Genomic DNA, 27,889 nt, shown 5'->3' on the forward strand with positions numbered 1-27,889 from the left:
GATCTATCCATTGGTGAAAGTGGTGTGTTGAAGTCTCCCACTATTATTGTGTGAGGTGCAATGTGTACTTTGAGCTTTACTAAAGTTTCTTTAATGAATGTGGCTGCCCTTGGAGCATAGATATTCAGAATTGAGAGTTCCTCTTGGAGGATTTTACCTTTGAGTATGAAGTGCCCCTCCTTGTCTTTTTTGATTATTTTGGGTTGGAAGTCGATTTTGTTAGATATTAGAATGGCTACTCCAGCTTGTTTCTTCATACCATTTGCTTGGAAAATTGTTTTCCAGCCTTTCATTCTGAGGTAGTGTCTATCTTTTTCTCTGAGATGAGTTTCCTGTAAGCAGCAAAATGTTGGGTCTTGTTTGTGTAGCCAGTTTGTTAGTCTATGTCTTTTTATTGGGGAGTTGAGTCCATTGATATTAAGAGATATTAAGGAAAAATAATTGTTGCTTCCTGTATTTTTATTGTTAAAGTTGGCATTCTGTTTTTGTGGCTGTCTTCTTTTAGTTTTGTTGAGGGATTATCTTCTTGTTTTTTCTAGGGCGTGGTTCCAGTCCTTGTATTGGTTTTTCTCTGTTATTATCCTTTGAAGTGCTGGATTTGTGGAGAGATAATGGGTGAATTTAGTTTTGTCGTGGAATACTTTGTTTTCTCCATCTATGGTAATTGAGAGTTTGGCTGGGTATAGTAGCCTGGGCTGGAATTTGTGTTCTCTTAGTGTCTGTATAACATCTGTTCAGGCTCTTCTGGCTTTCATAGTCTCTGGTGAAAATTTGGTGTAATTCTGATAGGCTTGCCTTTATATGTTACTTGACCTTTTTCCCTTACTTCTTTTAGTATTCTATCTTTATTTAGTGCATTTGATGTTCTGATTATTATGTGTCGGGAGGAATTTCTTTTCTGGTCCAGTCTATTTGGAGTTCTGTAGGCTTCTTGTATGTTCATGGGCATCTCTTTCTTTAGATTTGGGAAGTTTTCTTCAATAATTTTGTTGAAGATGTTTGCTGCTCCTTTGAGTTGAAAATCTTCATTCTCATCCACTCCTATTATCCGTAGGTTTGGTCTTCTCATTGTGTCCTGGATTTCCTGGATGTTTTGAGTTAGGATCTTTTTGCATTTTCCATTTTCTTTGATTGTTGTGCCGATGTTCTCTATGGAATCTTCTGCACCTGAGATTCTCTTTTCCATCTCTTGTATTCTGTTGCTGATGCTGGCATCTATGGTTCCAGATTTCTTTCCTAGGGTTTCTATCTCTAGCGTTGCCTCACTTTGGGTTTTCTTTATTGTGTCTACCTTGCTTTTTAGGTCTAGTATGGTTTTGTTCATTTCCATCACCTGTTTGGATGTGTTTTCCTGTTTTTCTATAAGGACTTGTAACGCTTTGCAGTGTTCTCCTGTATTTCATTAAGTGAGTTATTAAAGTCCTTCTTGATGTCCTCTACCATATTCATGAGATATGCTTTTAAATCTAGGTCTATCTTTTCAGGTGTGTTGGGGTGCCCTGGACTGGGCGAAGTGGGTGTGCTGGGTTCTGATGATGGTGAGTGGTCCTGGTTTCTGTTAGTAGGATTCTTATGTTTACCTTTCGCCATCTGGCAATCTCTGGAGTTAGTTGTTATAGTTGTCTCTGTTTAGAGATTGTTCCTCTGGTGATTTTGTTACCCTCTATCAGCAGGCCTGGGAGACTAGCTCTCTCCTCTGAGTTTCAGTGGTCAGAGCAGTCTCTGCAGGCAAGCTTTCCTCTTTCAGGGAAGGTGCACAGTTATCTGGTGTTTGGACCTCCTCCTGGCCGAAGATGAAGCCCCAAAACAGGATCTTTCCCAGAAGCTGTGTTGCTTTGGCCTGTCACAGAAGCTGTTGTTTCAGTAGTCCACACTCTCACCTGTGTAGATTACTTTCTGCGGAGTCCAGGAACCAAGGTGGCACCCTCAGAAGCTGAGGCAGAAGCCTCTCGGGCCGGGCGGACAACTGTGCTCTGACCTGGAAGGTGGCCAGTTGTCTGGAGCCGAAAATGGCGCCGCCTCAGAAGGTCTGTGGCTCTCACCTGTCCCAGAAACTGCTGGCCTCTGTATTCCACACCCTCACCCATGCAGCCTGCCCTCCGCGGATTCCTGGAACCAAGGTGGCTCCCGTAGAAGCTGAGGCAGAAGCCTCTCGGGCCGGTTGGACAGCTAACATGGGACTTTTCAAATGGCTATTCTTCAAACATTTGCTGAAGTTTATTTCAGGGGAAATCATGTCAGCCTCCACTCATGGGATCTGTTTGTTTCCTGTAGAATGTACCAGACTTGCATCTTTGGTGTTTGTGCAAGGGCATTTTAAAAACATGAAAACCTCCTGAAGGGGCCTCAGGTGCAAAATTTCTAATCTTGCCCTTTTCCTCCCCAGACCAACTGTCTCAAAGTCCTGATGGCCTCTTACTAGTTTGCACCAAATCTCTATTTCTTGGGATTAGAGAATCCTGCTCTAATGAGGGAGAAGGTAACATTGTGGCTTAGGGCAGTGCCTGAGTATTAGAATAACCATTAGAGCTTCCTGGAAGACACCTATGCCTGATCCCATTCCTGCTGTTTAGAGTCAAAGACTGTAGAGTATAGGCGTGAGCCTTTAGTAGAAAGACACCTCCAGAGGTCAGCATGCATCACCAGGGTTGACATTCACTGAAGCTCAAGGGCATTGTCCCTGGTTTTCCCTAGAAGGAATAATAGAGAGGAAACTGGAGATGATTCCATCACAGGGTTCCTGTGGAAGCCCTGGGGCTAATCATGTAAGATGTTAATTCTGTTCTCCTGGGAGTGTTTGTGAAAGAGGAATGAGTCAGCACTCAGGTGATTTCCTGTAAACCTGATTCCCATTTTAATTTGTAAAATAAAGGAGAGCTGATGACCAGGCTGTTAAAAGGGAAGGTGGAGCAGAAGGGGGTGGGGGGTGAAGGTGAAAATGGAAGAGGGAGAGGACACACAGGAGGAAGAAGGAGAAAAGTGGAGCAGAAGCACATGGTGTGGAGAAACTGCAAGTTCGAAGGGTTCTCACAAGCTCAGAAAGATGGTAATGTAGTGGTATATCTGCCCAATATAGGTGCACTGCATGTAATCATGTTGTAATTTTGCTTGCCGGGATATATTTGGGTTGGAGAGATTTACAGCAACACAGGTTTTATTCTAGTCTACTTCCCTTTGATTATTAGCACAAAAAAGGACAAAACTTTCAACAAAGCTCAGTAGGTCTTCCAAGTATGAGGAGACAACAGGACTAATGCTGTACAGAGTAGAAGAAAGTCACCATGACAGTGAGGAGCAGATGACATGCAATGAGAAATGGTAGGGGCAGCCTAGGGGGTTACCCAGGACCAAGCCTTTCACTAAGTACTGAATGCCTTATGCATTTCTTTCACTAAGTACTGAATGCCTTATGCATTTCTAACTTTTGGCTCTGCTTACAGATCATCATTCTCTGAAGAATGGAAAGTCGGGGCCAGGTCATGACATTCTTCAGTGGTTGTTAGATAAACATTTTTTTATAAAAATGTGTGTGTGTGTGTGTGTGTGTGTGTATGTGTGTGTCTGATATATGTAGTACACATGAACATTTAAACATGGAGAGATACACACATTGTGTGGGGTTGGCTAGTGTAGTGTAGTGAAGTGTAGTATAATGTAATGCTTAATGTTTAATGTTTCCTGAGTGGGTATTAGACTTCAATGATGAACAACCCAAAACAAAATAACCTAAAACTGCCCCTGGGTTTTTCATGTGATAGTTTATGGGATTTAGGGGAGGCATTGTCAGAGCAAAAGAGATTAATTCTATTTAAACCTCCTTTATATGGACTTGTATATTATAATGGTTCTACAATTGTTGGTTTCCATGTAGCCTTTCAAAAGTCTTCAGTCAGTTATCCCACCTCCATACTACCTCCTTCTCTTAGTGTGGTTTTGCTTTTTTGCCCTGCAGTAAAGGTGTGGAAAAGCCACTGGGCAGACCAAATGCAGAGATGTTAGACTATATTTGCCATAAGCCCACTGTCTGGTATTGACCTGGATGGAAATGCAGCTACACTACTTAGATGGTAGGAAAATGTAGCCTTGGATGTGGGAGGTTGAAACTGGGCTTATATTTTCAAGTAATTTTAATTTTAATTTAATTTAATTTTAATTTTATTACATTTTTGTCTTGGCCAAAGCATGGCATCATATGGGCAGACATGGTGCTGGGAGTTCTGTATCTGGAATTCCAGGAAGCAAGAATACCTGTCCTGAGCTGGTGAAACTTTAAAGCTGTTTTTAATAACAGGAATTACAGAGGGCTACAGACAGAACAGAGTGTTTGCTCTTCTGACTATCATGAGCCTAAGGGGCTGTCTGAGGCAGCCCTGTTCTTACACTTCACCATACTTATGGTCCTTCGGCTTGGGACATTCTCAACTCCAAAGAACTCAATCTTTCAAATCATAACGCCCTGAACAAACTCCAAGGAAGGGAGACTGAGTGAAGCATAGGCAAAGTTGGAAAGAAAATGGTAGCAGGCAAAGAGAAAAACAAACTAGGATGCCAAGAAGATGTAAGAAGCCCCCTGGTCTTCCACTGTGCAGTCACTATTCATGATGTGCAGAGAGGGAACACAAAGGCTTAACCAGCCTTTTTGACTCTCAGCCAAATGGGTTTAACACAGCAGGCTCATTGCTAATTCCAGGTTCCACCTTCCTTTCTTTTCTTACGAATGATTTCAATACAGATAAGCACCTTTCCCTCTACAAACCCTTCAAAATCTGACTTTACACCATGTTTGTCTCCATTTGTTCTAGTGAGCTAGGTGGAGAGGCATGATGAAGAGCTGTTTCCCCAATGCAAAATGAACTGACAGAGTACTTTTCTCTTTTAAGGTGTCCTCTATTATATCATTTAAGGTGTTTGCTCACCAAGTGACTATGTGAATATATTCAAACAAATACATACATATGTGTACAGAAACACATGAATACGTGCCTTCACATATACATACACACATACATAAAAGAAAAGAATACATGAATGAACAGTACTATATACTTGCACCTAAAAGAAGCAGCTACCATTACACAAATATGACACATAAACATGCACACAAACACCTGGGTTAAAACACATACACACACAAACATACAGACACAGACAAACACACACACACCAATGAAAACAGTGCTATATTACAGCACATTTCCTGACAACTGAGGAAGAATTGGGACCTGAGCTGTGTAATCGATTCTTAAATTAACCCAACTTGTGCTGCCTGGGCCTGTGCTGATTTCCTGGTCAGGAACTTTTTCCATGCAGATATTTGCTGCTTCTACAAGTATGATATAGAACAGACAAGTGGGTCCTCTGCACACACAAGTGGGTCCACACAAGATTCAAGGTTCTAAAAAAGAGGGTTCAAAAGAACATCCTCCAGCAAGCTCCAAGGTGAAATTTATTCTGCTCTCTAAACCTAGCTTAGTTACTTCTCATAAGACTCTCTACCACCAATAAAAATAGTTAGCCATAGATATTATCAAGTAGCTGCAATTCAACACATTACAGTGCATGTGATATAATGCAGGGCCAGGAAGCAGGAGTGGGTAGGTTGGTAAGAAGGGGAGTGGAAAGGGAATTGGGGGAGGTTTTTTTTTTTTTTTTTTTTTTTTTTGAGGGGAAACCAGGAAACGGGATAATGTGAATAAAGAAAATACCCAATTTAAAAACACAGTTGTGCGAGTGTACGCGCAGGCGCGTGCAAGCACACACACACACACACACACACACACACGTTAATAATGTCAGCCAATAAGAGGTTAGTGACTTAACATGCCTTGATTTTTCTTAAATGCAGCATTCTGCAAAACAATGAGAGGGAATCTGTACAGAAGCAAAATTATGTCTATGATACACTCAGCAAAACAACATCAGCAAAGGGTTGCAGTGTAGGATTCAATGAATCCATTTGTGAAGACAGTAAGACACTCATTAGGTTCCAGGGGTTTATCTTAGTGCAATGAAGGCAAAGGAGACTAAGTTTTATTTTTTAAATACTTAACATGTTTAACTTTTTATTACTAAAGAATTTAATTAGAAAACAATAAAGCTAGCGACTGTCCTTCTGTCCTAGGAGTGTATTGGGCCAAGAAGCTCTGCTCTGAGATAGCTGCCATAGAGAATTTTGGAGGACCTGGTTCCTAGATAATTCCGGAAGTGACATCCTGAGTCACCTCTCCATACAATAGAGCTGGAAGGGGTTGCTGTCAGGGGTCCAGGAACTCCTCTGCCTAGAAAGGAAGGCTAGCAGTGACCAACTGGGAGGGGGACAAGAGCATGTGGCTGGATTGGAAGTGGCCACGAAGGTCACATCTTGCCTGGTGTCCTCACCTCCTGACACAGGGGTCTGAGTATCACCTGTGATCCCTGCCAGCGTCCACGAGACAGGCAAGAGAAAGAGTGCTTTGTGAAGGCCCTGCAGCAGAAGACAGACACAGAAGTGGAACTTCACGAAGAAGCTTGATCCCAGGGCCACTGGAGTCTGAGGACCAGTGGATGGAGAGCCATGATAATCCAGGTAAGTTGGCTTCTGTGGTCCCTCAACCAACACCAATGCTTTCACACCAGGCCAGGGAACCATCTTTTGTGACTCCGGGGTGCCTGGACTCCTGCCCCCTGACCTCCAAGAGCCCCACACTCCCATCTTAGAAGGATAGGCTGTTGTTTTAGGTTCCTAAGTGTTCTTTCAATAAGAACATCGAAATCCTTGGAGCCCCGTTTTGTCTCATATCTTCAGCTAGATGTTTTTGAGCGCTCCTTTTGTACCCCATATCATACTCGTATTCTAAAGGTACCATGCCTGCTTTGCGGTTTTTTCTCACATGGGTGGGCCTCCAAACCCAGGGTCTGGAAGTGGCAATGAATGAGGGAAGGACTGGGAAGGGGAATCTGAGGTCACATGGTAAGATTTGGAAAAGGTGGGTTGGACTATCTATGTTTTCTTTCACTTTTAAGTGTTGGCAACATGGTTTCTCTTGGTTTAGAAAGGTATTAATTGTTGAAACACTCCACTGTGGATAACATGTAGCCCAGGTTTCTTGGGTAAGACCACCTCTGGTCTACCCCCTCCTTACCTCCATTTTCTTTTTTTTTTTTTAAAGATTTATTTATTCATTATATTTAAGTACACTGTAGCTCTCTTCAGACACTCCAGAAGAGGGTGTCAGATCTCGTTATGGATGGTTGTGAGCCACCATGTGGTTGCTGGGATTTGAACTCCGGACCTTCGGAAGAGCAGTCCGGTGCTCCTACCCACTGAGCCATCTCACCAGCCCTACCTCCATTTTCTTAAGTTTCCATCTTGATGAGATAAAACTCATGAGAAGGCACAGTGAGTCAATTTGTTGCTGGCACCTGAAGCAGACAGCACTGTCTTCCTCCTTGTTAATGAATTGGCAGTTACAAAAACAAACAAATAAAAAAAACCAAAACGCTAAACTGTTTGTATAAAATTATAGAAAATAACACCATGATCTTCGTAGATATGAGCAATTGAACCTCCTAACAATTAATTGAGACCAAACCATACAAAGATCTCTGCCTGAGAGGTGACAGAAGATTCATAGATGCTGGTCAGACAGCTTAAACAAAAGAGGAAGTCTCAGGTTCAGTGACAGACCTGGGTTCTAGAGAATATGTTACAGAAAGACTGAATGAAAAACAAACAAACAAACAAAAAGATGCTGTTCCAAGAACGAAAGAAAGAAAGAAAGAAAGAAAGAAAGAAAGAAAGAAAGAAAGAAAGGAAGAAAGAAAGAAAGAAAAGAAAAACTGAACAAAACCTTACATAAATAACTGGACTTTCAACACACCCACCAATATACATATTGGTACAGACATGCTTATGCCACACACAAACACATTCTCCCCCCCCCCCTCTCTCTCTATATATATATATACCTGTCACTCTCTCTGTCCAATAATCATAAGTGAGTAGAAAACTATGAGGAGATAACAATGGATGGTAGAGAAACAGTTGGATGGGGACTATGGAACGCTTATGTTTAATGTGAGACACAGGACTCTGCTATCCATCCCTTGGGCACTAATATTTCTTAGGGGCCACATTTCTTAGACTAGGTTGAGAGTGTTATTGAAATTTCATTCTTGAAGCCTCACATCTCTCACACCAACACTCAGGCTGAGAGAAGCCTTTCTCACATCCCTGTCATCTCCAGAATATAAGCTCCAGGAAAGAACTCTAGCAACACTGAGAGAAAACAGTCATGACAAGTACCTGCTCAGGCTCTTTCAGTGTGAGCCAAGATGTAGGCAGAGTGATGAGACCATCTTGCAATGCAGGGAAAGGGGAAAGAAAGCATACAAGCCACCCCCCCCCCACACACACACAAAAGTCAACGATTTCCTCTCATATGGCAATTACACTGGGATCTAATACTTGCAAATTTTGTACTGCCTATGATCTCACATGACCCCTCAGAAGCAAATGAGCTAAAGCTCTGGCTTCATCAATCAACATTCTGTGCTACTACTGGAGGCAAGCACATGGAACTCATTTAGCATACTGGCATGTACTTGTGTACTATGTGTTCAACCTATCTATCATAAGGAAATGCAGCTTTCAGTTGAGCAGGATTGTTTACTCCCAAATATGTAGTTTCTTGAAAGAGGATAACTCCACAGAAAGTCTTGGAAATGATCACAGAAATGAACAACTGGATGAGACATAGGAGAGAGCCTGGATAAGGTACAAGATGGTTGCTTAGGCTTGACTGTGTTTAAGGTTAGACATGACTGCAACCTGCTCCTCATGATTTATGCATCCTACCAGCTGCTGCTTGGTACATACGTCATTGGTCTTCAGGCTGCCTTCTTTACACAGCCTCTTTAATTCTTTGGAGCATTCTTCTAATGCAATCTGCTCCTCTAGCAACTGTCTGTTCTCCTTCCACAACATCCTGACTTTGTGTGGAAGGAGATGTTTTTTGTGCTGGAGATGGTTAGATTTATACTGGAGGTGGCAGTGCCCGATGCCGAGTCTCAAACAAACAAATGATTACACAAGTCAGCATCTATCTTCCTCCTACTCCTCCAAGGACCATCCCTGCCACAATGGGCCCTGGTGCCCAGACAGCCCCAGACAACTGTCCATATTGGCCACGGAGCATCACATTGAGAGAGGTCAAATCCAGAGGACAGTCATATTTCAGAAGCTGAGGTACATGTAGACACTAGCATATCCGGGGATCCATCCCATAATCAGCTTCCAAATGCTGACACCATTGCATACACTAGCAAGATTATGCTGAAAGGACCCTGATATAGCTGTCTCTTGTCAGAGTATGCCTGGGCCTAGCAAACATAGAAGTGGATGCTCACAGTCGGCTATTGGATGGATCACATGGCCCCCAATGAAGGAGCTAGAGAAAGTACCAAAGAAGCTAAAGGGATCTGCAACCCTATAGGTGGAACAACATTATGAACTAACCAGTACCCCGGAGCTCTTGACTCTAGCTGCATATGCATCAAAAGATGGCCTAGTCGGCCATCACTGGAAAGAGAGGCCCATTGGACACGCAAACTTTATATGCCCCAGTACAGGGGAACGCCAGGGCCATAAAAGTGGAGTGGGTGGGTAGGGGAGAGGGGGTGGATGGCTATGGGGGACTTTTGGTATAGCATTGCAAATGTAAATGAGCGAAATACCTAATAAAAAATGGAAAAAAAAAAAAAGAAGCTGAGGTACATCTGTAAACTGTGACAATAACAGTGACTTAAGTATCTCTCAAGAGGACCTGGAACACATGTGTGCTTATATGTCCATGTTATTTAAAAATCACCTGTAGGTAGAAGGCAGACTTTCTCTAGGAGAAGAGAAGAGACCCAACCAACATACAGTCTTTCTAGGTGTCCCATGGAAACCTTATCTATGTATCTACATTCAAATATACTTTGTTGGAAAGGACAATGATTTGAGTTGCTCACAGACTCTTCACACTTGGCCAAAATGACTTTAAGAGGTAAAAATCCTAGAGCCTTGCTTTGAAGGAGCCAGACTTCTGGTTTAGAGGCAAACAGTATATAAACTGAGCCCCTACTTTGGTTCAAAGACAAGGATGGGCAGACATATCCTGTGCCTAGTGCTTGAATCACGACCCTGTTAGTCACTCACCAGTAGAATTGATTTTCTTTAGTCAACTCCTTGTACTTGTATAAGGCCTCACTGATGTCCTGGGGCATTCTCTTCAGGTCAGTCATCACCTGGTCATGTTACATCTTGAGCATGAATGTCCTAATTTTGATTCTGTGGGAGGGCATGGCCCAATGAACAAATAATCCCATGAACTAAGGATACAAGGATCATGTTAATTCAAGCTGAATCGTGGACTACCCCAACACATATATGCCACGACATAGTTCCATGTTACCAGTTCCACTTGGAGCTTATCAAACTTATTACTCTTTTCCTGGGGTCAGTAGAGGCAGGGAAGTAAAGGCAGGGATTTGACCTACTTTATCTCACGTAAGGGGCAAGAAAAATAGACTAGCTCTCCAAGAACTTTCCAGGAACCTGTGCCGTAGTCCTGGATCCACCTAAAACCTGTGATGACACATCTGTTTGTAGACAAGGAATTTTCAATCCTTGCTTCTGTTGCTACATAAACTCCCAAAGGACATAATCAGTATCTACAGGATACTACATTTCCAGTGTGCCCCTAAGGTGAGCTCATAGCTCATATGCTCTGCTCCTCAAAGTGAGGCTCCCTCTGTCTTCACTATTTTTGGCTGGAAATTCTGTCACGCAAAATCCCAGGCCCCAGCATACTATACAGACACTCCAGCTCTTAAGTGGAACACACACACACACACACACACACACACACATACACACACACACACTGACCCCCCTCCCATAATCAAACACAATCAGAATGCCAAATGAACACACATTATCTAATAGTATAGTGAATAAAATTTGATAAAAGCAGTGATGAACTATGGCCAATCCAGTTATACTGAGAGACAGTATGTGGGACCAGGCCCCTCCAGCTGTTGACAGGACCAGTTGAACGCAAATTACTTCCAGGTCAACTGCAAACATGATTGGCCATAAACACAGTGTACTTTGCATCTCCCCAAAACTTATACCTGTATAGGATTCTTACAATGCAGGATTAGGGCTCACACACTATAACCCTTATGCCCAGACAGTAATTCATACCAAAGGCTCTGATTTACCTTTGGAGAAAACAAATTGCCTGATTCCCATTTCAGGACTATCAGAACTTGAAGTTCTGTGTCGAAAATCCATTCAGCCAAATGAATTTGGATGTGTGGACAGGCTGGTGTTGTAGGCTCATGTGATATGAGGGAATCTGAGGTTAACAGTGAGGGCCCAAGACAGTCAGCAAAGAACTGGGCATAATGACTACCTGTTGTTCAAATCCTTGTTAGTGTAATTGGCTAGGATTCCCTGGAGTTCGTCTCTCTCATTTTTGATCTTCTGGAGAAACTTTTTGAGCTTCTACATCCTCTTCATTCTCTGCTTCTGCTTAATGGTGGTGGAGGCTTGGGGTGATGCCTTTCCAACAGACCATGTAGGTTGACAGACACTAGTAAACTCGTAGAGATAATAGGGCAGGGAATGGAGACAACATGCTTTTCCCTTTCTTTGGGGCTCTTGTGAGATTATTCATTTCTTGTGTTTTCTTAGGTATAATTACTCTCATTCTGTTGGAATTTTGCTTCTAGTATCCTCTGTAGTGCTGAATTAGTGGAAAGATATTGTTTGAATTTGTTTTTGTCGCAGAATATCTTATTTTCTCCAACTATGGTCATAAAGAATTTTCTGGGTATAGTAGCCAAGGCTGGCTTTTGTGTTCTCTTAGAGTCTGAAAGACATTTGTCCAAGATCTTTTAGATATTACCATTTCTGGTGACATGTCAATGTAATTCTCATAGGTCTTTCTTTGTATGTTACTTGACTTTCTTTCCTTAGAGCTTGTAATATTTTCTTTATTTATTCTGTACATTTATACTTTGGTTTAATATGTGATAGGATGATTTTCTGTATTGGTCCAAATGATTTGGTGTGTTGTAGGTTTCTTGTAAATTTAAGGCCATCTCTGTCTTTAGGTTAAGGACTTTTAAAAATCATATTGTTGAAGATGTTTTCTGGGTCTTTGAACTGTTATCCCTCACCCACTTCTTTTTCCATTATTCTTAGTTTTGTTCTTTTTATTGTGTCCTGCATTAGCTAGATGTTTTGAGTTAGGAATTTTTTACTCTGTATATTCTTTGAGTGACTTTTTAATATCATCTATTATTATCATCTATGGTATTTCCTTTGCCTGAGATTCTCTTTTCTATGTTCTGTTGGTGAGGCTTGCATCTGTAGACCCTGATGTTTTTTGTAAGTTGTCCTTCTCCAGGGTTGCCCCATTTGTGATTTTTATACCTTTATTTTTACTTTTTCTTTATTGATTTTCTTATGTATTTCCATCCCAAATGTTATCCTCCTTCTCAGTTCCCCCTCCAAAAACCTCATCCCCTCTACTTCTAGCATTGCCTCTATGTATGAGGGTGCTCCTATACCCCCTCGTCCAAATACTCCTGCCTCAGTGCCCTAGCATTGCCCAACCCTGGATCATCATGCCTGTACAGGACCAAGGGCACTCCCTCCCATTGATGCCAGATAAGGCATTCCTCTACTACGTATCCAGCTGGAACTCTGGATATCCCCTCATGTACTATGTGCTTGGTGGTTTAGTGCATGTGAGTTTTGTGAGGCTCTGTTTGATTGATTTTGTTGTTCTACTTATGGGGTTACAAGCCCCTTCTGTTCCTTCAGTCCTTGTCCTAACTTCAGAATCTAGGTCCACTCGCTCGTTCTCATGTTTGGCTGCATGCATAGCATTTCAAGAGACACCAATACCAAAAGTTACATTTATGAAGTAGCATTGCAATAATTACATGATATGAGGGCGGGAGTATCACCAAAACATGAAGAAGTACGTAAAAGATTTGCTGCAGCAGTAGAAAGGTTGAGAACCATTGCTATATACTGATGTACTGAGTCATCTCCTGATTACCCAAAATCCTACATAATCCTAACTTGATACAAAAGTTATCTATCATTTTTACACTGTGATTAGGGAAAAGGAACAAAAATGTTCTTCCACCTGAGGGGAAAAAAGGAGAGGGGGGAGGGAGGGAGGGAGGGAGGCAGAGAGAGAGACAGAGAGAGACAGAGAGAGACAGAGAGAGACATAGAGAGACATAGAGAGACAGAGAGAGGAAGGAAGGAAGGAAGGAAGAGAGAGAGAGAGAGAGAGAGAGAGAGAGAGAAAGAGAGAAAGAGAGAAAGAGAGAAAGAGAGAAAGAGAGAAAGAGAGAAAGAGAGAAAGAGAGAAAGAAAGAGAGAAAGAAAGAGAGAAAGAAAGAGAGAAAGAAAGAAAGAAAGAAAGAAAGAAAGAAAGAAAGAAAGAAAGAAAGAAAGAAAGAAAGAAAGAAACAAACCAGGCTCCTGACAGCATCAGCAATAGTGACTGGGTTTGGTGACTCCAGATGGAATGGATCCCAAGTTGGGGCAGTCTCTGGATGGCCTTTCCTTCAAGCTCTGCTCCTCTCTTTATCCCTGCATTTCCTTTTGAGAGAAGGAATTCTGGATTAATACTTTTGAGGTGGTTGGGTAGCCCCAACCTTAAAAGGTTGCCATGCTTATCCAATAAATATGGTCTGTATAGTTCCTACTTCCCCTTTGTTTGGTATTTAGGCTAATGTCCTCCCTGTTGGGATATGGGAATCTCTTGGCTCCCTGGCATCTGAGACTTTATAGTGGCTACACACAGTTCCCCCTCCCCAATGGGGACAGACCTCCTTTCAAATGACTTTCCCTCTGTAGTTCTTCCCCATCTCCTCCCATATCTGAACCAGAACCCCCTTTACCTCCTACTCTTCTCTCCCTCCCAGATCCTTCTCTCCTCCTACTTCCAAACATTCTTTTCTTCCCCCTTCTGAGTAGAACTGTAGCATTTACACTTTGGTGTGATCTTCCTTCTTCTTTGGTTTCCCGTGGTCTGTTAGTTGTATTGTGGGCATTCCATGCATTTTTTGACCAATTTCCACTTATCAATAACTACATACCATGTGTATCCTTTTGTGACTAGATTAACACACTCAGGATGATATTTCAACTTACAAACATTGGCCTTTGAATTTCATGAAGTAATGTTTTTAAAAGCTGAGTAGTACTTCTGTACACTGTACAATATTTTCTGTATCCATTCTTCTGTTGAGGGACATCTGGGTTGTTTTCAGAGTCTGGTCATTATAAATAAGGCTGCTATGAACATAGTGGTGCATGTGTCCTATTAATATATTGGAGAATCTTTTGGGTATATATGTACCATGGTGGTATACCTGTATTTGAGGTAGAACCATTTCCAACTTACTCAGGAATTGCCAGATTGATCTCCAAATTGGTTTTTCCAACTTGCAGTCCCCCCAGGAATGGAGGAATGTTCTTCTTTCTTCACATTCTTGCCAGAATCACCTGTCAGCTGGGTTTTGTTCTTGGCCCATCTGAATGCTGTGAAGTGGAAACTTAGGGTCATTTTGATTTGCATTTCCCTGATGACTAAAGATGTTGAACATTTCTTAAGTACATCTCAGCCATTCAAGATTCCTCAGTTGAGAATTTTCTGTTTAGCTCTGTACCCCATACTTTAATAGGGTTATTAGGATCTCTGGAGTGTAACTTCTTGAGTTCTTTTTATATTTTGGATATTAGCCCTCTATCAGATGTAGGGTTGGTACAGAAGTTATCCCTATATGTGTGTGCAATTTTGTCCTTTTGGCAGCATCCTTTGATTTACAAAGGTTTTCAATTTGACACTGTTTTTGGTCATACAGCATGAGTCATTGGTGTCCTGTACAGGAACATTTCCCCTGTGACAATGTGTTTGAGGTTCTTTACTGCTCTCTCTTGTATTAGATTCAATGTATCTTGTTTTACGTGGAGGTCCTTGAATGACTTGGACTAGAGCTTTGTACAAGGAGATAAGAATACATCAATTTGCATTCTTCTATATGCAGACTGCCAGTTGAACAAGCACCAATTGTTGAAAATGCTGTCTTTTATCCACTGGATGGTTTTGGCTCCTTTGACAAAGATCAAGTGACCATATGAATGTAGGTTCATTTCTAGGTCTTCAATTCTATTCTGTTGGTCTACTTGTCTCTCTATACCAGAAACATGACATTTTTATCACTATTGCTCTGTGGTATATTTTGAGATCAGGGATGGTGTTTTCCTGAGCCATTCTTTTATTGTTAGGAATAGCTTTTGCTATACTGGGGTTTATGTTATTTCAGATAAATTTCAGAATTGCTTTTTCTATCTCTGTGAAGGAATGAGTTGGAATTGTGATGGGGATTGCATTGAATCCGTAGATTGCTTTTGGCAAAATGGACCTTTTTTTACTATATTAATCCTGCTCATCAATGACCATGGGAGATCTTTCCACCTTCTACGGTCTTCTTTGATTTCTTTGTTCAGAGACTTAATGTTCTTGTCATTCAGATCTTTCCCTTGCTTTGTTCGAGTCACGCCAAGATATTGTTTGTGACTATTGTGAAGTATGTAGTTTTAAAAAATCTCTTCCTCAGTATAATTATCCTTTGAGTAGAGGAAAGTTCCTGGATTGTTCGAGTTAATTTTGTATCCATTGACTTTGCTGAAGTGGTTTATCAGCTGTAGGAGTTCTCTCCTGGATTTTTTTGAGCTCACTTATGTGTAATATTCCATACTCTTCAAATTGTAGTGTCTTGAATTCCTCCCTTCCAATTTGTATCACTTTGATCGGCATTTTTGCCTGATTGCTCTGGCTAAAATGTCAAAGACTATGTTGAATACATAGGGGAAGATGGGGAAGTCTTTCCTTGTCTCTGATTTTAATGGGATGGCTTCAAATTTTTCTCCATATATTTTGATGTTGGCAACTGGGTTGCTCTATTTTGCTCGTTTCTTTCTGAAACGTGACTTTCTGATTCCTCCAATGCATTTATCTTGAAGTTATATTGTATTTTGTCAAACACTTTTTCATCATCTGATGAGATTGTCCAATATATTTTAAGTTATTTTATATAGTGGATTACATTGATGGATGTCCATATATTGAATCATTCCTGCATCCGTGGGATGATACAGTATCTAATGAGATGATCAAATAATAATTTCTTAAATTTATTACATAGTATATTACTTTGATGAATTCCAAAACATTGAATCATTCTTACATCCTATACATGATGCGTATTGGGTCATGGTGAGTGATCATTTGCATGTGTTATTAGAAACAGTTACCAAGACGTTAGTGAGTATTTTTGCATCAATATTTGTTATGGTTTTTATATGCTCAACCCACTGAGTGGCAACATAAAAAGGAGTGGCCAAGTTAGAGTATATGGGACACTGTGTGTGTGGTCAAAACCCTCACCCTAGCTCCCTGGACATTAATGTTCTATTAGCAGCCTTCACATGAACATGTAGGACTCTCAGCTTCTCCTGTACCATGCCTTTCTGGATGCGTCCATGTGGCCACCTTGTTGGTACTTGACTGATCCTCTTAACCTGTAAGGCATCCACATTGAATTCTAGGAGAAGCTGCAGTGCAGCCAGATTTGGAGGAGTCCCAAAACCCTCCTGGGACAACTAGTCATGGAGTTTGTTCAGCAGCCATCCATCTGCAGCAGTTAGGGTGTTCTTCAGAGTCACATCTCTTCTCTAAAGCTTTGAAGAACCACCTGTCTGAGGGCCAGAAGCTCTTGTGAGTATCTGCTGATGCAGAGTTAGAAACAGCTCTACTAAGTACTCAGCCTGATGCACAGAGTCCTAAGGGGAGACACAGCAAATACAGAGGTCTGAAGGAAAGGACAAAGTACCCAAAATCTGAGTATCCAAGGCTGTATCCTCAGATTAGAAAGACAACAGAAAAAATGGAGAGGGAACCAAGTAAGTGACAATGGGGAGAAGGGAGGCCAGGTGTTCCTGGTGGTCATGAACTCTGCACAGAGTTCACAGTAAATTTCAATGTGGATTATGAAAGTAGAAAATGTTCACTTTCTTTTATTACATTCACCTTGTTTGGGCAGATAATCCATGCAGGAAGGCTGAGAAAGGGCTAAGAAAGAAAGTTGATCTCAGAGAAACAGGAGGACTGGGGGTTCTCTAGTGTAGTATACTGTAGTGTGGTGTGGTGCAGTGTGTTGTGGTGAAGTACAGTCTATTCTCCTGTAGTGTTTGCTGCTTGGTATACATGAGGCCCTGGGCTCCCTCTTCAGTTTAGCCCACTTAGAGAAGCTGAAATTAGAATAACAGTTGCCAGATCTTAAGACAGATGTTGGGAGAGTGATGGGGGACAGGGAGTTACAATCTCGGCTACCAAGGGATTACCACATCTATAGAAATTTGGTGGGTTGTAATGGGCCAAATATCTCCAAGTAACTGCAAAAGAGTGATAAATATGTTCTCAACACACAGAAAATAATGAGATAGATGCCTGAATTGATGCCTGTGCCAGATACCATCTTCTTCAGCAATGTGTTCTTACCATTATCTTCCAGAAAAGAAGGAAGGAAATGGCAGTAGTCTTTAATGATTGGGGAGAGTGTTTGAGACTCAATGATGAGCAACCCAAAACAAGATAACCCAAACTTGGCCCTGGGCTTTTCATTGGGTAGTATATTGTTCTGAATTCCAAGGGCCTATGTTTAGGAGTCTGGGGACAGGGACCCACAAAATCCTGGACATCCAGACAGTGCTGGGTTGCAGAGAGTTCACAGCAGGTTTGACCCTGCTGGCCTGCAAGGATAACTGGGCAAGGGGTTCTCAGAATCTTGGACATGCAGGCACTGCTAGAATTCTCAGAGGAGCTGAGCATGGAGGAGGCCAGCAGGCTAAGAACTAGCCCTGAAATCAGGGAATGGGGAATTCTGGATTAGCTCAGAGGTGACTAGCCCAGGAGTATTGAGGGGCCTTCTGTTGGAGACTTAGATGGCAAGGCTCTGTAGGCAAAGGCTTTTTCTCCATGTAACCCACAGTTGGTTTGATGAGAGAGACAGTCCTTGGTTGTAAACTGTTTATTGATTGTTTTTCATGGAAATGAAACCATAACATGTCTTAAGGTTAGACTAGAAGTTAAGTAACTTCTGAGGAAGGAATGTCCAGGAAGGGAAGCTTATTGACTGAACCCTACCATCTTCTATTACCTCATTAGCAGGGAGAACCCTATTCTCTTCTAAATAACCACAGGCCATGTTCCTATATAGAGATTTTGGTCCCATGAAAGAGGCCTGGTAGGAAGCAGGTGACACTTTTGCCATCTACTGTGGGTCTGGGACTTCCAACCCACTCAACTTTACCAAATTCTGGACATGGTAGTCTACTGTCCCAGGTGTAGTCTGAGTTTTATTGATGTGAGGAGACACCAGGACATATGTTTAGTATGCGGGTCTCAATGCCTACCCTCCACACTGACACACTGTTTCTAACAAGGCCACAACTCCTAAAAGTACCACTCCCATATTCAAGCCACCACACTCCTCTGCAATCTCCCAAGACATTTACCTCACTCTGTCCTACTGTTTTCCTTTTTCTCCTTCACAAATTATGTGTTCTATTATTTTCTTGAAATATCCTCCTATAACCCAACACTAGTGCATTACCTTCTATGGATACTGCAGTTTAAATGCACATCTCTAGACATTCAATGTTACCATCCACATAAGACACATGATGTGGTATTTGTCCTTTTGGGTCTGGCTTATATCACTCAAAAATATTATTCATGTGTCCATCCATTAACCTGTAAATTTCATTAATATTGTCATAGTTCATTACCATTGTGTATATGAACCATGTACTCATTATCCTTTCATCAGTTATATTTATGTCTGGGTTGTTTTGATGTCCTGACTATTGTGAATAAAGCAGCAGGGAACATGAGCACACCCAGGTCTCTGTCTTAGGATAATGCCTTTGGCTATATGCCCTGGAATAGTGTCTGAGTCTGTGTTCCCTTGCTAGAAAGATACATCAGGACCATGATGGACCTTTTAATGAGAGCATTTAAATGGGGGCCTGCTTACCATTTCAGAACTTTAGTACATTTTTGTTTTGACAGAATCATGCAGAGGCAGACATGGTGTTGGAGAAGTAGCTGAGAGTTCTGGATCTGGATCTGCAGGAAGCAGGGATGCTGGCCCTGAGCTGGGCTTTTGAAACTTTAAAGCCGACCCCCACAACAAGGCCATAGCTCTGAATACCATCAAAGAGTGCTATACCCTGTTGACCAAGTATTCAAATATATTCTCATTCAAACCACCACAAATAGTACAGCAGGTTCTTATGGAAGATCTATCTCTAGCAATGTTTTCCAGAACATTTCTCCTGTTTTTCATAATGTCTGGACATGTGAATATATACTCTCTTACCCCACAGTCATGCCAAGAGTTGTGGTCATTTAGTCTACTTGTAATAGCCATTCTGACTGCAGTAAGATACAAGGTTAAAACTATTTTAATTTGCATTTTTCTGATGAAGAAGGATATTAAACATTTAAATACATATCTATGATCCATTTCTTTCTCTTCTTTTGAAGATTCTGTTCAGTTTGACAGAACATTAGAAGGGAGTGTGTTTGAGACTGGGACTCTCTACTTATCCCTGCTGTCCCAGAATCTAGTGCATAGACCAGGCTGTGCGGAGGCTCATTCAGTTCTTCTTGCCTCTCCCATCTGACTGCTGGGATTACAGGTGTGCTCTACCATGGACAGCCATAGAACATTTTGAAATGTTTAAATTTAAAATGTTTTAATGTTTAACAGGCAGGTTTCCTGGTGTTTAGTTTTTAACACCATCTGATTGTCTAGAAATGAACTCTCTGTCATATGTACACTTCGTGAAGTTCTTCTCCCATCTCGTAGCTGATCTTTCCATTGATTAAGAGTTTGTTTTGCTTTCTTATTCACTGTTTTATTGCTAGGACACACCTTGACCAGGATAATGTATAAAGAAAATATTCAATTGGGTTTGGCCAACAATATAAAAGGGTGATCCAGGATTGTCAAGGTGGGGAACATGGCAGGAGGCAGGCAGGCATGCATACAGACATCGTGGCACTAGAGGAGTAGGTGAACTTACATCGGATACATATAGAGGAGGCAGAGGAAAGAGATAGATACAGAAAGACAGACAGACAGACAGACAGACAGACAGAAGCAGAGACAGAGACAGTGAGAGTGTAGACTGAGATATAGAAAAAAAGAGAGAAACATTGTGAGATCAACAGAGGCAGAGAGATAGTGAAAAAGACAGGGACAAAGACGGAGGCAGGGACTGGCATGAGCTTTTGAAACCTCAATGCCAACCTCCAGTGCCAAAATTCCTCCAGCAAGGCCATATCTACTAGTCCTTCCTAAAACATTTTTATGAGGTAGGTATCAAACATTCAATTATGAAATGACTTTTGAAGGTCATTTTTATCCAAATTACTTTATAATTCAGAAGATTTTAATTACTCAATGTGAATATTTTTATTTCCTGGGATGTATTAGAGAAATACTGTTGTGTATCTTATTTGTTTGTCCGATGTGGTCATGCCCAGGAGAGTACATCATAACTGTAGCTAAATTTATGACTATAGAGATAGAGCATGGATACTTTTTTCATCCTGACTTTGGATCCACATAGTTTGACACATTAACTCAATTTTCTGTGGAGCTCTGGCTGGCTGGGTTCTACTTATGAAGCCTAAACAACATGAAACTTGAAGAGTCCCATTCTTGCCTGAAACTTCTAGTGTTACAGGACTATGTATGAACCACACATAAATGCAGATTGTCCTTATGACAGAAATAATTAGAGATGATGTTTTATCCATAACAATACACTAATTTTATTTAATAACAACTTAAAGTGGGGAGTCAGTTTATACAGTATATAGACTTAGCAAAAAAGCAAATTAATTACAGTAACAAAAAGATAGTGAATATATAATGAAACTTCAAATGAAAACACAGGAAAACCAAAGATACAAAGAAATCAAAACTCTAACCAAAAACCAAACAAAATAATTAAGCTAAGCATCATTCTCTTGCTGCAGATGTTCATAACAGACCTACAGCCTGTTGCTGGCCTTGGTGAAATAGTGCAATGGCAGTCACTGATGGTAATAATCTGTTCAGGATGAATATAGGCATGCTTCATTGGGGTGGGTGTTCTGCTGATGGACTAGTCCTTCCAAGGCTAACATGAGAGATGTTACAGATGATACCTCAAAGTTTTTCAAATTCAATTGACTGATCACCATGATATAATTCCAGATGACCCAACAGGACCAGCCAAAATTGGCATTCTCAGAGGACTCCTGAATGCCGAGCAGATCTTGATGTATCTCAGCACTTCTCTGAAGCCTTCCAAACAGGCAGTCTAGCTGGACCAGAGGCTACACAAAATAAAGGCCTCATTACCCATAGCAAACCAAAAAAGAAGAAAATGCAGCCCAAGATTGCCATGGTTACAAGGATTAGATGCAATGGTGGTTAATTTGCTTTGCACACCCAGTGCTCCTGGTGAACAGTTGTGTCTGAGCAAGATTTTGACCTGGTCTCTGATCTGTTTGAGCTTCTGCAGAATATTTCAGACCTACGGGAGGAAGAGAAAAAAAGCCTGGTGAGATCTTTCCATGTCAGCGATCCAGAAAATACCAGCTTTACTCAGCAGGACAATCCAGTATCACTTTTCATCTGAGATATTTCCTATATCCCCATAGGAGAAGGGGAAGAGAGCTCCTGGGCCTGGATGTTTTTCTCAAATGTAAAAAATTGCTTGACAATGGATTGTGAACTACACACTGTGCTGGAGTTATAGTACAACACCATATTTCTCCAATAGTCTAAATACTTGATATTGAAAAATAAGTGTGTATCAGTGTCTGAATCTAACATTAAACAGAGGCCTTCTAGGGAGCCTAGCAAACTTTGAAGTGAAGGCTCTTATTATTTCTGGAGTGCTGAATCCTTCCTTGGCTCTCCTTGTGAACCCCTATATCTGGGAATCCCCAGAGAAACCATGTCACAGGAAATTCATGCACACTGAAAGGATACTGTAATCAGCAAGAGTGTGCTTCATGCAAATCTTCCCAAGGGTAAGCATTGAACTCTAAAGGGGATACTCATGAAGGAAAAAAAAGCAAAAGCAAAAACAAAAACAAAATCCAATAGCCCTGCTATGCTTATGGCTCCTTAGGTACTTCCATCCTGTACTAGTACCTCATCTTGGAGACAGTGAAAGGACGCTGCATCTTTTCAGCCAAGCCATGACACACACACACACACACACACACACACACACACACACACACACACATACACACACATATACAAAATAAAATTGGAGCCTGCCCTTCTGTCCTTCTGAGGGGCAAGCCCAAGCCCCTCAGGATGAGTTGCCATAGAGCAGGACAGAGGACCTGGTTCCTAGATAATTCAGGAAGTGGCAACCTGAGGAACCTCTCCATACCATAGAGCCTCAAGGGTTGGCCTTCAGGGGTCCAGGATCTCCTCTGCCTAGAGTGGCAAGCTAGAGGTGGCCGACTAGGATGGGGAGGAGAGGGCATGGCAGAAATCCAATTTCTTCAAAAGAAAGTAAGTCCACAGAAAGTCTTGGAAATTATCACAGAAGTGTAAAACTGGATGAGAAATAGGAGAGAGCCTGGATAAGGTGCAGGATGGTTACATAGGCTTAACTGTGTTTATGATCACACATTAGGGCATTCTGCCCCTGATGCTTCATTCATCCTACCTGCTGCTGCTTAGTATAGTGGTCTTTGATCTTCTGGCTGCCTTCCTTACATAGTATTTTTGTTTCTATGTTGCATTCTTCCAATGCAATCTGCTCCCTTAGCAGCTGTCTGTTCTCCTTCCTCAACATCCTGACTTTGTGCTGGATGAGGTTAGATTCAATCAGGAGGTGGCAGTTCCTGAAGCTGAGCCACAAACAAAACATGGTGAAACCAGGAAGCATCCACCTTCCTCCCATTCCTCCAAAGACCATTCCTTCATCATTAGCCCTGATCACCAGGCAGCCCCAAACAAGTATCCAGATTGGCCATAGAGGGAGATCAAATCCAGAGGACTGCCACTTTCCAGAAGACCCAAGGTACTTTTGAAAACCCTGACACCAAGAGAGACTCATGTATCTCCCTGAAAAGAACATGGGGTCTATATGTGCTTATAAGTCTGTGGTATAAAAAAACCCACCTGGGGCAAAATTCTCTAGGAGTGAAGAGACCCAAGCATCACAGAATCTTTCTATGTTTCTCCTGGAAACCCCATCTATAAATCTATGTTCAGAGCCCAAGAGGACCAAGGCTGATTGATATCTCCATCATGGTGGACACCTTTTCGATCTTGAGGATACTTAGTTGGAAAGGACAGTGGCTTGAGGGGCTCCCAGTCTCTTCACACTTGGTCAAAATTATCCAAGATGTTAAAATCTTAGTGCCTTGTTTGAAGGAGGCAGGCTTATTGTTTAGAGACTAACATTATAGAACCTGAGTCCCCACTTTAGTTCAAAGACAAGGATTGGCAGACATATCCTGTGCCTAGGTCTTGGGTCATGACCCTGTTAGTCACTCACCAGTAGAACTGATTTTCTTTAGTCAACTGCTTGCACTTGAACAAGGCCTCACTGATGTCCTGGGGCATTCTCTTCAGGTCAGTCATCACCTGGTCATGTTGCATCTCAAGCATGATTGTCTCAAAGTTGATCCTGTGGGAGGGCATGGACAAGGAACAAATTGTCCCGCGAACTAAGGATACAAGGATCATTTCCATTCAAGCTGAATCATGCACTACCCCACCCCATATATGTCACGTGACCTAGCTCCTTGTTACCGGTTCCACTTGGTGCTTATTAAACTTATTACTCTTCAGCTTGGGCCAGTAAGCCCAGGGAAGTAAAGGCAGGGTGCGGATCTGCCTCAGCTCCCTGTAGGGGTTTGAAAGAATAGACTAGTTCTCCCAGAACTTTCCAGTAATCTGTGTCACAGGCCTGGGTCCACGTTAAATCTGTATGATTCTCCTCCTGGTTTTAGACACGGTATTGACAATACTTGGCTCTATTGCTACACCATTTCCTAAAGGACATAATCATATCTACAGGGAAAAGCCTCTATAACCTACCAGGAGATTCCAATGTGCATCCAAAGTGAGCACAGAGGTTAAGTGCTGTGCTACTAAAAATGAACCTCCCTGGCTTCTTCACTATTATTGCCTGGAAATGGAGTCAGGCACAACCTCAGGATATATCACATGATACAGACTCTCTAGATCTTAAGCTGCACACACAGGAACACACACACACAGGAACACACACATCCACAAATGCACACACAAGCTCACATGCACCCAGTATCTCTCTCATTCTCTCTCTAGCTCTCTCTTTTACACACACACACACACACACACACACACAAACACACACAGAGACACAGATACACACACACACACACACAGTCAATCAGAATGCCAAGTAAATAAATCAATTTAGGTTTATCTGAGAGTATATTGAAAAAAATTTGAGAAAAGTAATTATAAACTGCAGCCAATCCAGTCATACTGAAAGGCAGTATGTGTGACAGGCCCCTCCATCTGTTGACAGGACCAATTGGACCCAAATTACCACCTGGTCAATTATGGAAAGGATTGGCTATAAACAAACATTACCTAGCATCTCCCACCAACCAACACCTGTGTAAGCTACTTAAATGGCAGGAGGGGAGCTCACACATTACTACCTTCATCCTCAGACTGTGATTCCTGCCACAGGCTCTGAATTACTTTTGGAGGAATCAAAAGTGCCTGTGACCCCATCTTACTCCTATCTGAACTTGAAGTTCTGCATCGAAATTCCAATCAGCAAAATTGATTTGGGTATGTAAACAGCCTGGAGTTGTAGCCACCTGTGGTATGAGGGAATCTGGGCTTAACAGGGATGGCCCAAGATAGTCAGCAAAGAACTGGGCATAATGACTACCTGTCATTTAAATCCTTGTTAGTGTAGTTGGCCAGGATTCCCTGGAGTTCGTCTCTGGCATTTTTTATGTTCTGAAGCTCTCTTTTGAGCTTCTCCAACCTCTCATGTCTCTTCTCCTGCTCATTGATGGTGGGGGCTTGGGGTGATGCCTCCCCAGCAGACCCTGTAGGTAGAAAAACACTAGTAACCTTGTAGAGATAATAGGGCAGGGAAAGGGAAACCATGCTTTGTCCCACACAGAAGCCTGAGGAAGAGGAAAATCTAGAGACACTGAGAATCCCTGATAGTGCATCATAGCTGTCTTCAAGCTGGGCTCCTCAGCTAGGTCCATGTTCAAAACCACCATCACTAAACATATGCCCGACTTCCTATTGTAATCGCCCTAGCCCTGAAATGCATAAGCTGGGCCAGGCAAGAATAAATGGAGGGCATTGTCGGCTCATATCTGACAACCAAAGCCGTACCTCTCAGCATACTAGCCAACGCTTTTCTAGTGTTCTTTAAATGCATGATGAGAGCTCGTACACTGTTACAGGAACCCAGACTGTGTATCAGTCCACATCATGTGCGTTCAATACCAAACTGTCTGAGACCTTGATTCATAGGCAGGGGAATAGCTCTCTCTGTTCTTGGCATCACATGCTCATGTAACCTAGAGGAAACTATATTAAGATGAAGTACATGGGGCTGGTGAGACGGCTCAGTGGGTAAGAGCACCCGACTGCTCTTCCGAAGGTCTGGAGTTCAAATCCCAGCAACCACATGGTGGCTCACAACCATCTGTAAGAAGATCTGACTCCCCCTTCTGGAGTGTCTGAAGACAGCTACAGTGTACTTACATATAATAAATAAATAGATCTCTTAAAAAATAAAAAAGATGAAGTACATGAACACTCCATCCTGAGAACAACACTTCTAATCTCACAGAGCTTGGTCTTTGCATAATTTGCCATTCAGTGGGAAATTAAGATCTCTCAGCAAAGCCCCTGCAGGCTTGTCAATACCAGGCTGTCTGTAAAACTAATCATCAGACACTCTTGACTCTGGTTCTACCATTGAGGAATCTGAAGGATCCAGATCACAATCCCTGTTCCTGGAAGGACCAGCTGAAGCCCACATCCCCCAGGGAGCTCCCCAAACCTTGCCCAGGACTCACTGTGCCTTCTCCATGACCAGTTGTTTCTTGCCCTTTCCCACCACGATGGGCGGCCAGCCTCCTTCTGCCTTGGTCTGGTGTCTGTGTGTATTCTATTCTCTCTCTGAAATACCCTGAGGAGCATGGACAACATGCCTGCTTGGGAACCCATGAGGATCTGAAGGAATACCCCACAAGCTGCGCTGGTTACCACAACACTGGCAACATCACAGAAGATTCTAGGGTTCTTTTGGATACAAGAGATTGTCCAGGGAAGTGGCTACTGATGATGTCACCTGGAACTTCCATGGCCTACCGGCTTACCAGCTTGCCCCATCTGACCAGTTTCTGAGGTGCCCTTTCCTGGAGTCTCTCTTTTGCCCCTGGAGATACCTCTTGGCAACTTCTCCTTCCAATGCTAGAGATTTCTCTCTGCTTCACTACAAGTCCAGTGCTTTGAATGGGGAGAGTTTGTTAGTGCCATGGCATGGCTAGCTCATCTTCATTAGGATCCTTATATGAGGGAGATTCTTCTCCAATATAAATGTACTACTGGGGTCCATTCATGTAATAAACAGTCGATTTACCCAGGTGTCTCTGTTTCCCAGAGGACAGAAACCTACTTCTGTACCTTTACCTTTACACAAGTTGGAGTATATGTGTTAGTGTGCAACTGCCTTGAGAGGAGACATTGTTTCAATAAAGTGAGCCATGGGTTTTCATGAAATCTCTGATTTACAACCCCATTTCTTTGCAATGAAAACTAACTTGTACTTGGCAATAGAAGAAGTCAGGGACAGGGGCAACATCAAATTGTAAAGTTTATATCCCTTCTTCAAAAGCTAAAATCCCACAATCTCTCTTTCTCCAAAACAACCAGACAAGATAGGCATCTGTGAACAAAGGCCAACAGGGACATTGGATTGCTTCTTCGTAGTCCCATTAGCTCTCACTTCTCCAGTTTCTACCTTTTTGAGTTCCCAGTTCTAGGCCTGAGTCTGTTGGAGATTGGAATATGATCCTGTATTCATAAGATACCTAAGACTCAATTGGATGGATAGAGGATGAACAGGCCTCGGGTCCAGTGAAACCTCAATTTTAATGGATCCATAATTTCAGGAGGGGCTCTCTTTGGCATTGACATTTGTTCCTTCTGCCTTCTTGACCTCCGTGTGCTGAATGCATGCTAAAATGCTACCTAAACTCTCCAGTAAAATAGTGGAAAAATCATGTAAAGCCTTTCCAAATTGATTGTGTTGTCTTTGTCTACCATCTTGAGCTATGCAATATCACTATGACATTGGTCCAAGGTGTCTGGGGGGATGGTGGGGTAGTCAGAAGCCCACTCTGTCTCTCAGGTAGTCAGATGAATAACCTTTATGGAGAACTGGAGAAAATAGGTAATGAAAAAGCAATAGTTATATTTTGGGTAGCTGATTATCTCTGAGCCTGGAGAGCAATGCAGCAGGCATTCCAATCAAATAGTATAGGGATGAATCCCTCCCTGTATTTGGGTACAATAGGCCCAAAGTAAGAATGAGGCCCATCCACCTTTTCCTGAACTCTACTGAGAGTTTTGTAGTGTTTCCATTCAAGAAAAATTCTTTACTTCCTGAGACCAGAACTCTGAATTCTGCATGCACCAT

At 42.1% G+C, this 27,889-nt stretch overlaps 1 protein-coding gene and 1 long non-coding RNA gene across 4 annotated transcripts in view; one reads left to right on the forward strand and one right to left on the reverse strand.

Annotated features, from left to right (window-relative positions):
- Positions 1-6,209: 6,209 nt before the first annotated feature.
- The window catches only part of LOC115488376, a 37,089-nt gene continuing 15,409 nt past the window's right edge, over positions 6,210-27,889 (forward strand). Inside the window, exon 1 of the long non-coding RNA XR_003951231.1 lies at positions 6,210-6,565. This is a non-coding gene — a long non-coding RNA (uncharacterized LOC115488376). The remainder of the gene's footprint in view (positions 6,566-27,889) is intronic.
- On the reverse strand, positions 20,942-26,448 carry Gm7980 (predicted gene 7980). 3 transcript variants are annotated; one of them, NM_001378711.1, is made up of 5 exons: positions 26,265-26,448; positions 25,109-25,271; positions 23,711-23,842; positions 22,874-23,057; positions 20,942-21,715 (listed from the first exon to the last, which is right to left on the reverse strand). In NM_001378711.1, exons 1-5 carry the CDS (start codon positions 26,413-26,415, stop codon positions 21,710-21,712), a joined length of 636 nt encoding a protein of 211 aa, NP_001365640.1. In that variant the 5' UTR covers positions 26,416-26,448; the 3' UTR covers positions 20,942-21,709. The 3 variants fall into 3 exon arrangements, with proteins under 3 accessions (NP_001365640.1, XP_011243549.1, XP_011243548.1); XM_011245247.3 differs by having other exon boundaries at positions 21,402-21,715; positions 26,400-26,415; XM_011245246.1 differs by lacking the exon at positions 20,942-21,715 and having other exon boundaries at positions 22,627-23,057; positions 26,400-26,415.

The sequence above is a fragment of the Mus musculus genome, chromosome 14, assembly GCF_000001635.26.
Source record: "Mus musculus strain C57BL/6J chromosome 14, GRCm38.p6 C57BL/6J".
Classification (NCBI taxonomy): domain Eukaryota; kingdom Metazoa; phylum Chordata; class Mammalia; order Rodentia; family Muridae; genus Mus; species Mus musculus.